Source organism: Typopeltis vanoorti, chromosome 14 (genome assembly GCF_054136105.1).
Source record: "Typopeltis vanoorti isolate ZY-2024b chromosome 14, IOZ_Tvanoo_1.0, whole genome shotgun sequence".
NCBI classification, from domain to species: domain Eukaryota; kingdom Metazoa; phylum Arthropoda; class Arachnida; order Uropygi; family Thelyphonidae; genus Typopeltis; species Typopeltis vanoorti.
The window spans coordinates 116,910,661-116,925,575 of NC_143562.1; the positions used below are offsets into that span (position 1 = coordinate 116,910,661).

At 36.1% G+C, this 14,915-nt stretch overlaps 1 protein-coding gene across 4 annotated transcripts in view; it reads left to right on the plus strand.

The window, feature by feature from the left end:
• Positions 1–14,915, plus strand: part of unc80 (unc80, NALCN channel complex subunit) — a 1,852,146-nt gene that overhangs the window by 420,227 nt on the left and 1,417,004 nt on the right. For all 4 annotated transcript variants that reach the window (XM_090404461.1, XM_090404464.1, XM_090404465.1 and 1 more), the window contains one exon: positions 13,832–13,980. In XM_090404461.1, coding sequence (XP_090260587.1) covers positions 13,832–13,980 — 149 coding nt within the window. The remainder of the gene's footprint in view (positions 1–13,831; positions 13,981–14,915) is intronic.

Genomic DNA, 14,915 nt, shown 5'->3' on the forward strand with positions numbered 1-14,915 from the left:
TGGGATTTCTCAAGTGAAGCTGTTAGAGAAACAGAGCAATGCTTTTGAGTTTCATATCAAGATTAGCTTGCATATCAAACTATTTCTACTTATTGACTGTTGTTACATTGCATGTTGCATCTCATTATATTATGGAAGTAGAATGTAACAAACATTTGTATGTTTGATGTTTTTAGATAGTTATTTTTTTTATAAATCAAAGTTTCTGATTAGAAATTTAATAAAATAAATATGAATTCTTCTTAAGTATAAAGAGCTAATAAGCTTCATTTCGGCAATGAAAACATTACTTAAATTAAGGGAATATTAAATCCCACATAGTTTTAAAACCGAATAAGAAACTCAAAGATTGGAATCAGAGAGTTTCTTGCCGAATATAGTAAACTATAAAGTATCGGCGACACTAGCGTTAGCCAATGCAAGTGATCCTAGTACGTAGTACAATACCGGACGACTCGTTGCAAAGGTGGGGGAAGTTCAGATCACTATTCTTAGGTATTTTCCATAATGTAAAAACACATTTCCTAGGAAATGTATGCTGTTATTAACTCGTTCGCAGAGTATATAAGTTCTTTTCGCTATACACTTTGGTATTAGGTCTAGCTACTCACTGATGAAGCCTCAAAAAAGGCTGAAACCGGTCTGGGTAGTGACCTCCCTCCATAATGTAATAACAGCATACATTTCCTAGGAAATGTGTTTTTACATTATGGAAAATACCTAAGAATAGTGATCTGAACTTCCCCCACCTTTGCAACGAGTCGTCCGGTATTGTACTACGTACTAGGATCACTTGCATTGGCTAACGCTAGTGTCGCCGATACTTTATAGTTTACTATATTCGGCATGAAACTCTCTGATTCCAATCTTTGAGTTTCTTATTCGGTTTTAAAACTATGTGGAATTTAATATCCCCTTAATTTAAGTAATGAATTCTTCAATGCCATTTTATTTTCCAATGGATATAGGTAGAACTGTTTTAGTTCTAATGTTTTAGAAATTGATAGGCAGCTCCTGATTACTGATAATCAGTTTTACATTTACTGAAAATTTGCACACTTACAAGTGGCAAATTTTATCAGAAAACTATTATTGTCAGTTTGTGTTTCTGATGCTAACTGATATTTTTATCTGAAATGTTGTAAGTTTTATGGTCATGTCTAATAAATACATTTCTAATTAAAATAAATAAATAAATAAATAAAAGGCCTCAAATCAGAAAGAAGTTAATTTAGTAAGTGATTAGACTGGAACTTATAACAGTCTTCCTTGTCAATTTAGCATCATGAAAGTAACCACAAGACTACACAGGCAATCAATGTCATGTTTAATAAACTTCTGGAAATGGTTGTGTTATATCTTTAAAATAACATTATCCTGATATGATTAAGAAATTAAAGTGTATGCTGAAAGATATAAACACAATTCAAGTACCTTATGATCTAATGGGGAGAGAGAGAGAGAGAGAGAGAGAGTGTGCACCACTTTTCTTTCTTTTTGTTTTATTTTCTTTCTATTTCTTTCTATCTGTTTGATGCCACCTTATATAAACTGATATTATCACTAAAAAACACACTTACTAACCACAGTGATAAGTTTCAATACGTAAATATTTCATCCCAAGTATCTTGGGACATCCTCAGTATAGTAATTCAGACAATACTAGGAATAACATACAGTTAGTTTGCATGATTACAATGGAATCTCAATATGCATGCAGTAACGTGTTATAGAAGTAAATTAAAATATAACTGGAAAAATTAATAATAATAATAAAAAAATAACATATATAAAGAGACTATTTTTTACAATTTTGTATGACAATTTCCCATACTTTAGGAATAGTAAGAACGTCGTTGCGGTTTAAATTTGGTCTATGTAGTAGGCCTTCAGCACCACTTTCGAATTTTCCCAATGGATCCTATGGTTTGGGTTTTCAACTCCTTGTTGCAAGAGACCAGATTTCTGCGGTTTGAAAAGACAAATGTGGTCTTGATGTTCCGAGATGCATTTCTGAACAGTTCTACCTGTCTGTCCAAAGTAAGGAGCATGGGATTTCTTAAACTCCAGGTAACATCAGAAGTGAGAGTTTGTCCTTAGGAGAAGGTAACAAGTTATAGATCTGGTTGATGGGATTGTAAGTAGTGGCAAAATTGTATTTCTTCATAATTTTTGAAAGACGTTCAGAGATACCTTTGACATAAGGTATTGGAATCCTATGGGCTTCTTCTTGTTTAGGTTGATGTGTGGGGAAGTGACTGATGAAATTTTTGAGTTGTTTTAAGATTATGTCCATTTAGTATGGCTGTATTTTTGATTATTTCTAGTTCTTGGTTTAGAGATTCTTCAGAGGAGCAGAATTTGTGTGCTATGTTAACTAGTGATTTAATGATGCCAAATTTCTGAGATGGATGATGAGTGGAAGAATTGTGAATGTAGCGACCTGAAAATGTAGGCTTGTGATAGACCGACTTGGCGATGGAACCATCTTCTTTTCTTTGAATGTGTAAATCCAAAAAGGAGATACCCGGTGGAGATTCTTTTTCTAGTGTAAAGTTGATGCGAGGGTGAAGAAGGTTTATTTTATCTAGTAACAGATGTAATTCATGTTCGTGATGATCCCAGACTGCAAAGACGTTGTCGACATATCGTAGGAAAATTTTTGGTTTGGATTCAAAAGTGAAAATTTTTTCTTCCAGGTATTCTCGAAACAGGTATTCTAGAAACAATTGTCATACAAAATTGTGAAAAACAGTCTCTTTATATATGTTATTTTTTATTTTTTCCAGTTATATTTTAATTTACTTCTATAACATGTTTCTTCATGCATATTGAGATTCCATTGTAATCATGCGCCCTAACTGTATGTTATTCCTAGTATTGTTTGAATTACTGTACTGAGGATGTCCCGAGATACTTGGGATGAAATATTTACGTATTAAAACTTATCACTGTAGTTAGTGTGTGTGTGTTTTTTAGTGATGAATTTACCACAGGTTTTATTGTATAAAAACTGATATTAGATCTTATGTAAATCTATTCTTGGATGTTTCCATACCATCAGACTTGGTGGGTATCCTAACCAGATAATAGAGAAGAGATTTTCACACTAAAATCATTAGTTCAAAAAATAACCAATAGGGGAAATATGATGATGCTATGAGTGAAAAAAGATAGTAAATTTTACATATCAAAGAGTAGTTTATTCAGGAGTAGAGTCCAAAAGACGGCCTGTGACTAGTGGTGTGCCACAGGGTTCTGTTCTTGGACCACTGACTGTTTAATCTGTTCATTAACGATATAGGGAACGGTCTAAGTGGGACAGCTCACCTGTTCGCTGATGATGCAAAGTTGGGTAGGGCGATAGTGAATGCAGAAGATGTCAAAGTCTTGCAAGATGACTTAGATCGATTGGAGTTCTGGACTAAGGTGAATGGATGTCAATTTAATGTGACAAAATGTAAGGTTATGCATTTTGGAGTGAAAAGATTAGCAGCAGTATACCACATTTGTGGAACTGTACTCCAAGAGATTGATGAGGCCAGGGACTTGGGAGTGTTGGTGGATAGGGAGATGAAGTTTAGGGGGCACATTGCGAAAGTAGCTAAATCAGCTCATCAACTCACTTGGTTGTTGAAAAATACTTTGACGAGCAGAGACAAGCAAGTTATTGTACCTCTGTACCGAGCCCTGATAAGACCTCATATCGACTACTGTGCCCAGATTTGGTCACCTCGGTTCCTTCTTGATGGGGAGGAGGTGGAGAGGATCCAGAGGCGAGTGACTAAGATAATAGCAGGTCTATGGAATGAACCATATGAGAACAGGTTGAAGATTTGTGGGTTGCAGAAACTAGTTGATAGGCGGAAAAGGGAAGATATGATTGAGACATTCAAATTGCTAAAAGATTCTATAGGATTAATTCAGAGGATATTTTTGAGATCAGGACTGGTGGTGGGAGAACTAGGGGACACCCATGGAAGCTGGGCAAGAGCGTGGTTAGCAGGGGCGTTAGAGCTGGGTTCTTTACTTTTAGAGTGGTAAATGAGTGGAATAAGCTGCCAGTGTCTGTTGTGGGTGCTATGACAGTGAGCGAGTTCAAGGCAAGGTATGATAGATACTGTGAGAATGTTGAACAGTTGTGTGAACATGATGTTTAGGGCCTCCCTCGATGAGTCTAAGGACTCCCTGGAGTAGCTCGTAGTAATAATAATAATAATAATACCATGCGAGCTATAAGGTGTTTTAACATTAATGATATGACCATGATATGCAAACTTTCCTAGATTAATAATTATTACTGATTTATGTGCTTTACGACTGATTTATGTCCTCTTGTATCATTCTTGTATCAGATGCTTTTGAGATCTAAATTATTTTTATAAGGGTTGTAAATAAAGTAGTGTCGACATAGTTGGTAACTCAAATGTTACTCTTGAAAGTTTGGCACTAGTTGTATGTACTGTACATGCACACAAGGTGACACAGCCCATTCTGACAAGTGCCCTTATATGCAGAAGTGGTTAAAGTTAACATGTCAGTGTGCAATTCTCTAAGCTATGCTCACAAGATTAGAACAAATGATCCCGGATCAGGGTTCAGGTTGTACAAGGTAAAACTGTGAGTGACTGTTATCGTGGCTTTATGGAAGCCTGAGGTGACAGTTCCCTATTGTACTTCACAGTCACAAGATGGGTCAGCACATTTCATGTGTAGCAAGATCACGTGGATGATAATCGCTATCCAGGATGACTTTCCATTTCAGATGAACATGTTGAGCTTTTTTGGGGACTCTTTGCAGTTGATCAATGAGGGTCTGTACACTAGTTGGCCAAATAAACTGGGATAAACCACCAAAGTGTTTGGCACATCCTAAAAAAGAGAGGCCCATTATGCTCAAGATTTCAGCTCATTAGGTTCCATTGGGTACTAACGATGACACTGTATTTAATAACTTATGATTCCAAGGAAACCTTAACAGGAATCTTGTTTGGAAAATTGTATGTGGTCATCTTCCAGGAAACCTAATCAAATTGGAGGTACTTTAGTAACATGGCATTCTACAGCTGCCCTCTTGTCCTGCTTATTTGGAACAGATTATGTAATGAGTTGAACACTTGTGATGAACAATAGAATGAGTATTATGATTTTTAAAATTAGTTAAAATATCTTTTATAGAAAGTTATGAAACTTTGAAAACTGGTTGCATGACATACAAATTCTTTAATAAATATTGCATTATGGAAATTTTATTGTTCAGTCTAATGATTTTTATATTCATAAAGAAGCATTCCAGGAGATACCAAATTTTTGGATAGATCGTGTAGAGCACCTACATTATCTAATATTCAGCAGGGGAGAGAAAATTCTGTCTGTTTTTATTATGAAAAGTTTTTTTGTATGTTCCATCCTATTAGCTCACTATTATTATTATTACAGTAATGCCTTGGACTTTGTTTCAGGTCAATTACTAATGTTGATATCATAGTTTATTCCTATGATTAAGAGGATAAATAGAATGGAATAAAATGGATAACTCATGGCATTATTTAAGATCTTGGGAAAAATATGTTATGGTTGAGATATAAAAAACAGGATATCCCCCAGCAACACAAAGTATAAGGTACAGGCTATCAAAGCGAAGAGAGTGAGGAAGGAGAAATTGATATAAGAAAGAGGTAGCAAAACATGCTGAGGTAGCAAAACAAAATCTTACACCATTCTACAGTTATATAGCTAGCAGACAGAAAGGTGAATATTGAGACTGACTTTAGTTGCCAGAAATGATACACAGGTTACATTTGCTGAAGTTCATAGTAGAAATATTCAATGAGTATTTACCTCCCCCATTCTAGGAAAAATTTGTTCCATGTTCACCTGGTAACAGCTCCTGACTAACTTATATACCTCAATCATAATCTCTCTCCTCCTCCTATACATGATGCTTTGCAAATTTTACTCTCTCAGTTTATCTTCATGTTTCACATCCCAAAGACCAGTTACCACCTTTGTGAATCTTCTCTGGATCCTTTCTAACATATCTCAGTATATATAGGTTTATATGAAATGCTTGAAAAATTTGAATAATTTAATTTAATGTACAATAGGCCTATAACCTTTCATGAGTGGAAATTGCATAAAAAAAAAAAAAGAAAAAAAGATTAAACTTAAGGTTGATAAGGTTGTCAGATTGGATGGTGTTGCTGTGAAAGAGGCTGCATCTTTTTCCCATTCAGCGCAGAATTTTTTCTTTGCTGTCATTGAAAAGCCCCAATTAAACCACTTAAACCACATCCCAAAGATCAGTTACCACCTTTGTGAATCTTCTCTGGATGCTTTCTAACATATCTCAGTATATAAGTTTATATGAAATGCTTGAAAAATTTTAATAATTTACTTTTATGTACAATAGGCCTATAACCTTTCGGAGTGGAAATTGCATAAAAAAAGAAAAAGAAAAAAGATTAAACTTAATGTTGATAAGGTTGTCAGATTGGATGGTGTTACTATGAAAGAGGCTGCATCTCTTTTCCATTCAGTGCAGAATTTTTTCTTTGCTGTCTTTGAAAATACCAGTTAAACCACTTAAACCACCTTTGTGAATCTTCTTTGGTTCCTTTCTAACATATCTAAGTATATAGGTTTATATGGAATGCTTGAAAATTTTAATTAAGCTTCATTGAAGCAATTAATTAGTTTTAGGTGGAAGATGAATTTTATCACCCAGTGTGAGACCACCTCATCACTTATTGGAGGCCTGAAGTGGCTTGAAAAAGTTCTATGGTTTGTTTCTAGAGCAGAGTTTCTGGACTTTGCAAAAAATAAAAAATAAAAATACAAAAAAAAATTATAAAAATTAAATAAAATAGGAAAAAAATCTTTAAATCCACTCACAGTACTAATGTACAATAGGCCTATAACCTTGTGTGAGTGGGAATCACATTAAAAAAAAAATTAAGCTTGATGTTGATAAGGTTGTCAGATTGGATGGTGTTACTATGAAAGGGGCTGCTCCTCTTTCCTATTCAGGGCAGGATTTTTTCTTTCTTATCTTTGAAAAGCCCCACTTAAACCTCAATAGTGGCTGTTCATTCTAAATTACCTGTAATTTTTTATATTTTTCCTATAATTTTCCCATAGGGTAGTTCGACATGATGTTTCTCTTTCTCAGTATTCTTGCAGCTGGATATAGCCATTCACTTGGTGGTCTATATAGGTTGTGCCTCAGCTGAATAAAAGAGATTGACTTTAATGCTATACTAATTAGCCAACAGAGCTGCGTTACACGAATAATTTAAAAATGTTCCCCAATAAGCAGATCAAGGATAGCTCTTGCCTCTTACATGGGTTTAAATCCAGATTAATATCAGTGCTCTTCCAAATTGAGCATGCACACTAGAACTAACTGCAGAAGCTGTTATAGTATAGTAACTTTGACTGAAGTTGCAGTGTTGCTTGCTTGCTGTTTCAGAAGGCATAATGCTCTTGTGAATGAAGATTGTAGAGAATGAGTGAATGAATAAAGGTTGGGGAAAAAGCTGTAGAACCCCACAATTTAAGTAACTTAGGTTTGAGGAAGTCTGACCTTGTAGTAAAAAGAGAAGATGAATTATTCACTTTCGATATATACATCTTAGGCACTGGTGACTATTTGCTTTCCTCTCTCACAAGAAAGTTGCCTGCTATGTTGAAAACCAAGAATTGGTGCATCTACTTGAAGAATACCATTCCATACATCTGGGGACCAAGAGATGTTTAGCCAGGTGAGTTTGGCAAGTGCAAGAAGAATGATTGTTATGGGAGATTTTAACTACAGTAGTATAAATTAGGGAGTGGAAGATGCATGTAGCAATAAGGGAATGGAATTTCTAGAATTCTTGAAGGACAAATGTCTTAGGCAACATGTAATAGAGCGAACAAGCGGTTCAAGAGTTTTGGATTTGGTTATAGCACCAAAAGAGTTGATAATAACTGAGATGACATCTCTCCCACCACTTGGAGAGAGTGACTATATGGTTTTGACTTGGAAAATGAATAGACATGTAGGAGTATCAAAGGGATGGGAACGTATGTGAAATCATAAGGCAGGTGATTATAATAGTCTTAGACGTCAAACTTGGAGAAGTTTCATGGAAGGAGGAATTGGAAGGCCGGGATATCATTAGTGCATGGGAAATTGTGAAAGAATATTTGTTAGCAGCAATGGTAAGTTGTATACCACGAGTGAAGAAGAGGACACAATTTGGAGTAAAGTGGATGACAAACAATATTATGCATATTGCATGCGAAAAAGAGGCTATGGAAGACATATAAGGAGACAGGTGAAGACTAGTATGGCAAAGAAGGCGAAACTGGAATATGAGAAGAGATTGGCCCTAAGATCCAAAGAAAATCCTAGGGAATTTTTTAGCTATGTGGCCAGTAGGAGGAGAAATGACTGTGAAAGAATGATATTGCAGGATAAAAAATGGGAATAGAGTGACTGATGCAGAGGACATAGTGGAATTGTTCAATGAACACTTTATTGGAGTATTTCATCCTGGAGGAGTCAGTTTTAATACTAGAGGAATAGGACAGGTTTGAGGTTTAGAGGTGCAGGAGAGTGTGTTTCAAACACTGAGTACTCTGGATGTCAGTAAAGCTGTGGGACTGGATGGTATTTCACCACGAGTTTTGAGAGAATGTGCTAGGGAACTGACAATGCCTTTGACCTGGCTTTTCAGTGAAAGTCTGAAAGTCTTGGAAGATGCATGGAACGGAAGGAAGATAAGATAGTGCCATTGTATAAGGGTGGTAGCAGACTGGAAGTGTCTAATATAGGCCAGTTTGCGTGTCATCAGTGGTTGTTAAGATCTTGGAGAAAGTAGTGAGGGACCGTATACAGCATTGGACAGATGAGGGTGGTGTTATCTGAGAGAGTCAACATGGATTTGTGAGGGGGCACTCTTGTTTTAGCAATATGCTAAAATGCCTTTTATAATAAAGTTACAAGAGCATTAAATGAGGGAAAGGCATATACTGCCATTTTCTTAGACTTAGCGAAAGCATTTGACAGTGTGCCGCATGATAAGCTGATATTTAAGTTGCAGCACATGGGTCTGGATGTCAGATTGGTCAACTGGATTCAGGATTGGCTGTCCGATAGGTATCAGAGAGTTGAGTATGGTGGGGCAGTTTCAAGGAGGCAGAGGGTTACAAGTGGGGTCCCACAGGGCTCAGTACTAGGACCTATATTGTTTAACCTTTATATTAATGACATTGTCAGTGGATTGCAAGGGGATATTCAGTTGTTTGCAGATGATGGGAAGCTGGGAAGGATTATTAATAATAGTGTAGATGTGGTAGCCCTGCAAGAGGATTTAAATAAGCTAGATAGATGGGCAAATGAATGGGGGGGGGGCCGGTTTAATGCAGAAAAATGTAAGGTCTTGAGGTTTAGGAAACATTGATGGGATGCTGCATACTCTATGGGAGGAGGAATTATACTTCCTGAATTATACTGGATGAAGTAGGGGAGACAAGAGATCTGGGGTTGATGATTGATAGAAACCTGAAACTTAGGGAACATATTGCATAGGTGGTGAAGGTAATACAGAAGATTGCTGCAATAATGAGAGGGACACTGACCTGCAGAGATAAAAGGTTTACGATTCCGTTGTATAATTCTCTGATCAAACCACACTTAGACTATTGTTCTCAGATTTGGTCTCCAGGATTTGAAGGGGATAAATTAACTGTGGAAAGGATACAAAGGTGGATAACGAAGATGGTTTCAGGACTGTACCATGTTAGTTATGAGGATCGGCTGATGCATTGCCTGATGGAGTGGTGAGAGCGAGAACAGTAAATGAGTTTAAGGAATGGTATGATAGACTTTCTGTTTCTCAGGGGGGGGGGGACCTCCTCTCGATGAGTCTTTTGACTCCATGGAGGCCTGAATAATAATAATAATAATTAAAATTTACTCTATTCTTTAGATGTATATGTTCCAGCAAAGTTATATGGACTTAATTGACATCAGATTCTCTCAGGCTAAGTATATAGAAGTTTATATAGATTTCATATCTGCAGTTATAGCATTGTCATCTGCATATTTTATATGAATGATATGTCTATTCCTTGGCATTATTCCTCTCTTCTTCTACTGCGTTGTTAATAAGCTCATCTATAAAGAATTTAAAAAGTAGCAGTGAGACCTGACAGACTAGCATCACTCCTCTCTATGCATTGAATAGTTGTGTATTGACCTTCGTTGATTCGTAGTAGAGGTAAGGTGTAGAGACAGTTGTAGATGTCCTCCCATGATGAGTCTTCGGACTCCTTGGAGGTATCAGGAATAATAATAATAATATCTATATGCATTAGATATGTTTGGAAAGAAGTCAACAAACGATATAGTGTGAGGAACCAACAGCCATCCTGCCCACTTTAATAAGATGTAGGTCCTCCTTTCGCTATGATGACTTCAGTTATTCCATTGGTTATACTTTCCACAAGCATACGATAGTGATCAACGGAAATTTTGGACACTTCTTCTTGTAGACATATGATCATGGACTGTTGTGGGACAGATGTCTCTTGACCACACTCAGTACTCTAGTTCATCCCATAGATGTTCGATAGGATTGAGATCAGGGCTCTGTTGAGGCCAGTTAAGCGTCGTGGTGATGTTCACATCAAACGAATTTAATTTAACAGTGTTTGTCTCCGACGATGAGTCTTTTGACTCCATGGAGGTCTGCTGTTAATAATAATAATAATAATAATAATAATAAAGGCATCAGTACACCATATTATTGTGCACCATCTGAAGAAACACTGCTTATTACTATTTATCATTCTTATGCTACTGTTTTTTTTTAATGGCAATTTTATCATCATCATCATCATCAAATTCCTGACATGTATCCTCAAGGGGTGTACAGGATATGATAGTACTACATGAAAAACTTAAATCATCACTAACTTTCGATCTACAACTTTCCTCCAAATCAATCTGTTACCTGTAACAGATTTTTTTCTGCCAACCTGGCAGAGAACACCTGTTTTACTAATCTTTCCTCTCCCATTCTGTTTAAGTGACCATATCACCTGAGATTAGCTCTGCTAACACATTCCTGGATGCTAACAGTGTCAAGTTCTTTCCTAATATCCTCATTTTTAATATGATATTGCCATTGATGCCATCGTTTCATGCCTCTAATCTTTCTCAGGCCTCTCATATCTGCAGTCTCTAGTCTTTGGTCAAGTGTTTTACTTCTGACCCAGCTCTCAGATCCATAAGTTAAAATTGGCTTGAACACTGTATTGTATACAGCCAATTTTTTTTTTTTTTTGACTAATTTCTCCCTTATTCCATATAACTTTATTCAGTTGACTTCCTACCATACTGGATTTGTTGATTCTGTTGTCTATTTCCATATTTAATTTACCATCTTCACTAAAAATTGTGCCTAAGCACCTGAAATGTTTTACTTGTTCTATAGTTTCTCTATTCACGATGCAGTTGATGTTTTCAATGTTTATACCTATTTTAATTGCCTTTGTCTTGTTAGTTCTGATTTTCATACTAAATTTATTACAACAGGTATTCAATTCAGTCAGGGAATCTTGCAGATTTGTAGCAGATTTATTTAGAAGTATAACATCATCCCCATAAAGCAAAGAGCTGAGATTAATATTTCCAATTTTGATATCAAATTTAACATCAATTCCTTTATAATGTGATCCATATAGATAATAAATAACAGAAGGGATAATGTACATCCTTGTCTGACACCAGATTTAATATAAAACCATCTTTCTGTACTTCCTTCAATTCTAACTGCTGACAACTCAAAGACCAAGTATTGCTTGGTGTAATGCTCCATTGACACCATACAACTGTTCCTTTTGAATAGCTTTTCTCTTGGCACCTTGCCATATGCCTTTTCCAGATCTACAAAACCTAAATAGAGCTCTTTGTTTTATTCCCATGATTTCTGAACTATTTGTTGTAAAATGAAAATCTGATCCCGACAGCCCCTATTTGGCCTGAATCCAGCTTGTTCTTCATCAAACTTCCCTTCCACAATCCTTCTGAACCGTTTCTCAAGTATACTTGCATAAATCTTGCCAGTAACACTCGGTAGGGAAATATCTCTGTAATTCTCACATTCAGTTTTATTTCCCTTTTTGTAATGGCAATTTAACTTATATAAATGCTACCCAATAATTATATTGCTAAATTTGGAGAGTGTGTTCCAAATACGGAGTACTCTGGATGTCAGTAAAGCTGTTCGACTGGATGATATTTTACCACAAGTTTTGAGAGAATGTACTAGGGAACTGACAGTGCCTTTGACCTGGCTTTTCAGTGAAAGTCTGAAAGTCTTGGAAGATGCATGGAACGGAAGGAAGATAAGATAGTGCCATTGTATAAGGGTGGTAGCAGACTGGAAGTGTCTAATTATAGGCCAGTTTGTGTATCATCAGTAGTTAGTAAGATCTTGGAAAAAGTAGTGAGGAACCATATACAGCATTGCACAGATGAGGGTAATTTTATCTGTGAGAGTCGACATGGATTTGTGAAGGGGCACTCTTGTTTTAGCAATATGCTAAAATGCCTTTTATAATAAAGTTACAAGAGCATTAGATGAGGGATAGGCATATACTGCCATTTTCTTAGACTTAGCAAAGGCATTTGACAGGGTTCCACATGATAAGCTGATATTCAAGTTGGATGTCAGATTGGTCAACTGGATTCAGGATTGGCTGTCCGATAGGTATCAGAGAGTTGTGTATGGTGGAGCAATATCAAAGAGGCAGAAGGTTACAAGTGGGGTTCCACAGGGCTCAGTACTAGGACCTATATTGTTTAACCTTTATATCAATGACATTGCCAGTGGATTGCAAGGGGATATTCAGTTGTTTGCAGATGATGCGAAGCTGGGAAGGATTATTAGTAATAGTGCATATGTGGTAGCCCTGCAAGAGGATTTGAATAAGCTAGATAGATGGGCAAATGAATGGGGGTTTCGATTTAATGCAGCAAAATGTAAGGTCTTGAGGTTTGGGAAACATCAATGGGTTGCTGCATACTCTATGGGAGGAGTTATACTGGAGGAAGTAGGGGAGACAAGAGATCCGTGGTTGATGATTGATAGAAACCTGAAATTTAGGGGACATATTGCAAAAGTAGTGAAGGTAACACAGAGGATTGCTGCAATAATGAGAAGGACACTGACCTGCAGAGATAAAAGGGTTATCATTCTGTTGTATAAGACTCTGATCAGACCACACTTAGTCTATTGTTCTTAGATTTGGTCCCCAGGATTTGAAGGGGATAAATTAACTGTGGGAAGGTTACAAAGAGAGATAACAAAGATGGTGTCAGGACTGTACAATGTTACTTATGGGGGTCGGTTGAGGGAGTGTGGACTGCAGAGTTTGGTGGATAGAAGAAGGAAATGTGATATGATTGAGACTTTTAAACTGTTGAGAGGTGGTTACAGGGTTGAAACTGGGGAGTTCTTTCACTTGGTTGAACAGCGGGAAAGAGTTATGACAAGGGGACATCCCTGGAAGTTACGGAAGGAAACTGTGAGAAAGAGGGTGAGGAGTGGTTTTTTGCATGGAGGATGGTTGAACCATGGAATGCATTGCCTGATAGAGTGGCGAGAACGTCAGTGCATTTAAGGAGTGGTATGATAGCCTTTGTGTTTCCTAGGAGGGATCTCCCTCGATGAGTCTTGACAGATTTGTGTTTCTTAGAAAGGACCTGCTACGATGAATCTTTTGCCTCCATGGAAGCCTAAATAATAATAATAATAATAATAATTTTTGCTTTCAGGCTCTGTATTGTGATATCCGTCAATTGATGAATTATTTAAGAGAGAACCATGGTGGAGATTTTCGTCGTATTGCTCTAGGTGGACTAATCGATAGTGCTGATCGACCACACAAAAGGGAAAGAAATGGTCTATCTACTCGAGTAGTGAGGTACATATTAAATTGATTTACAACTATACTGTTGTATTAATAACTTATTAAAAGTATGTGTGCTTTACTTTAAAGGATTTTCTAAGTGAAAATCCTTTAAAGTAAACTAGTGCCAGTAGTGTGGTATGCATTTTATTTTATTTTATTATTTTTTAATATATTTTTAAATTTTTTATATAATCCTGAAACCCTACTTTAAAGACAAATGTATGGTGTTTCTCTGTGCACACATTTATTCAGTTTGTATGTTTCTGAATTCCTAACTGATTTAAATGTAATTTTATATTTGTCAACATGTCACACCGTATACATAAGTATACTAATACTCTTTATGCTTATGCCATAATTAATTATTAATACATTACAAAATAACCTTGAAAATTTCAGGATTTGTGAAGTGTTCCATCTTAGGAAAAATCTGGGAAATGCTGCCATACCCTATGCATTATCCAATTTGCTTGGGAAATGTAGTCTTTGGATAGTTAATTTTTTTGTATCATAGATGCCTCTGAGATGATGCTTTACTGCAATATGCAAGCATGTGCTAAAACGGTACCATCATATTTTGGATATGTGAATTTCATTTCACAATATTAGTGCTCTTGGTAGCATCACAAATATCATTAAAAAAAATAAACTATTAATATATAACAAAGAGATTTGGTAGGGAAAAGTGTTTTTTGAACGGTGTATGTGTGAATTCTTTTGTGAATTGTGCTGCATTTTTTTCTCAGTAACACAAGTGTTATTTAGTGGTTCTGCTTTTGAAGTTTCATTGTTATATGTCGGCTGCATTTGCGGTGGAAGAGAAGATAAGTTTTCACTATCTAGAATAGTCGAATATAGCTTTATATTTATATATATATATGTATATATTTAGCATTTATTTATATATATATATATCTGTGATACAGTGTTCATATATATTTTTAGCG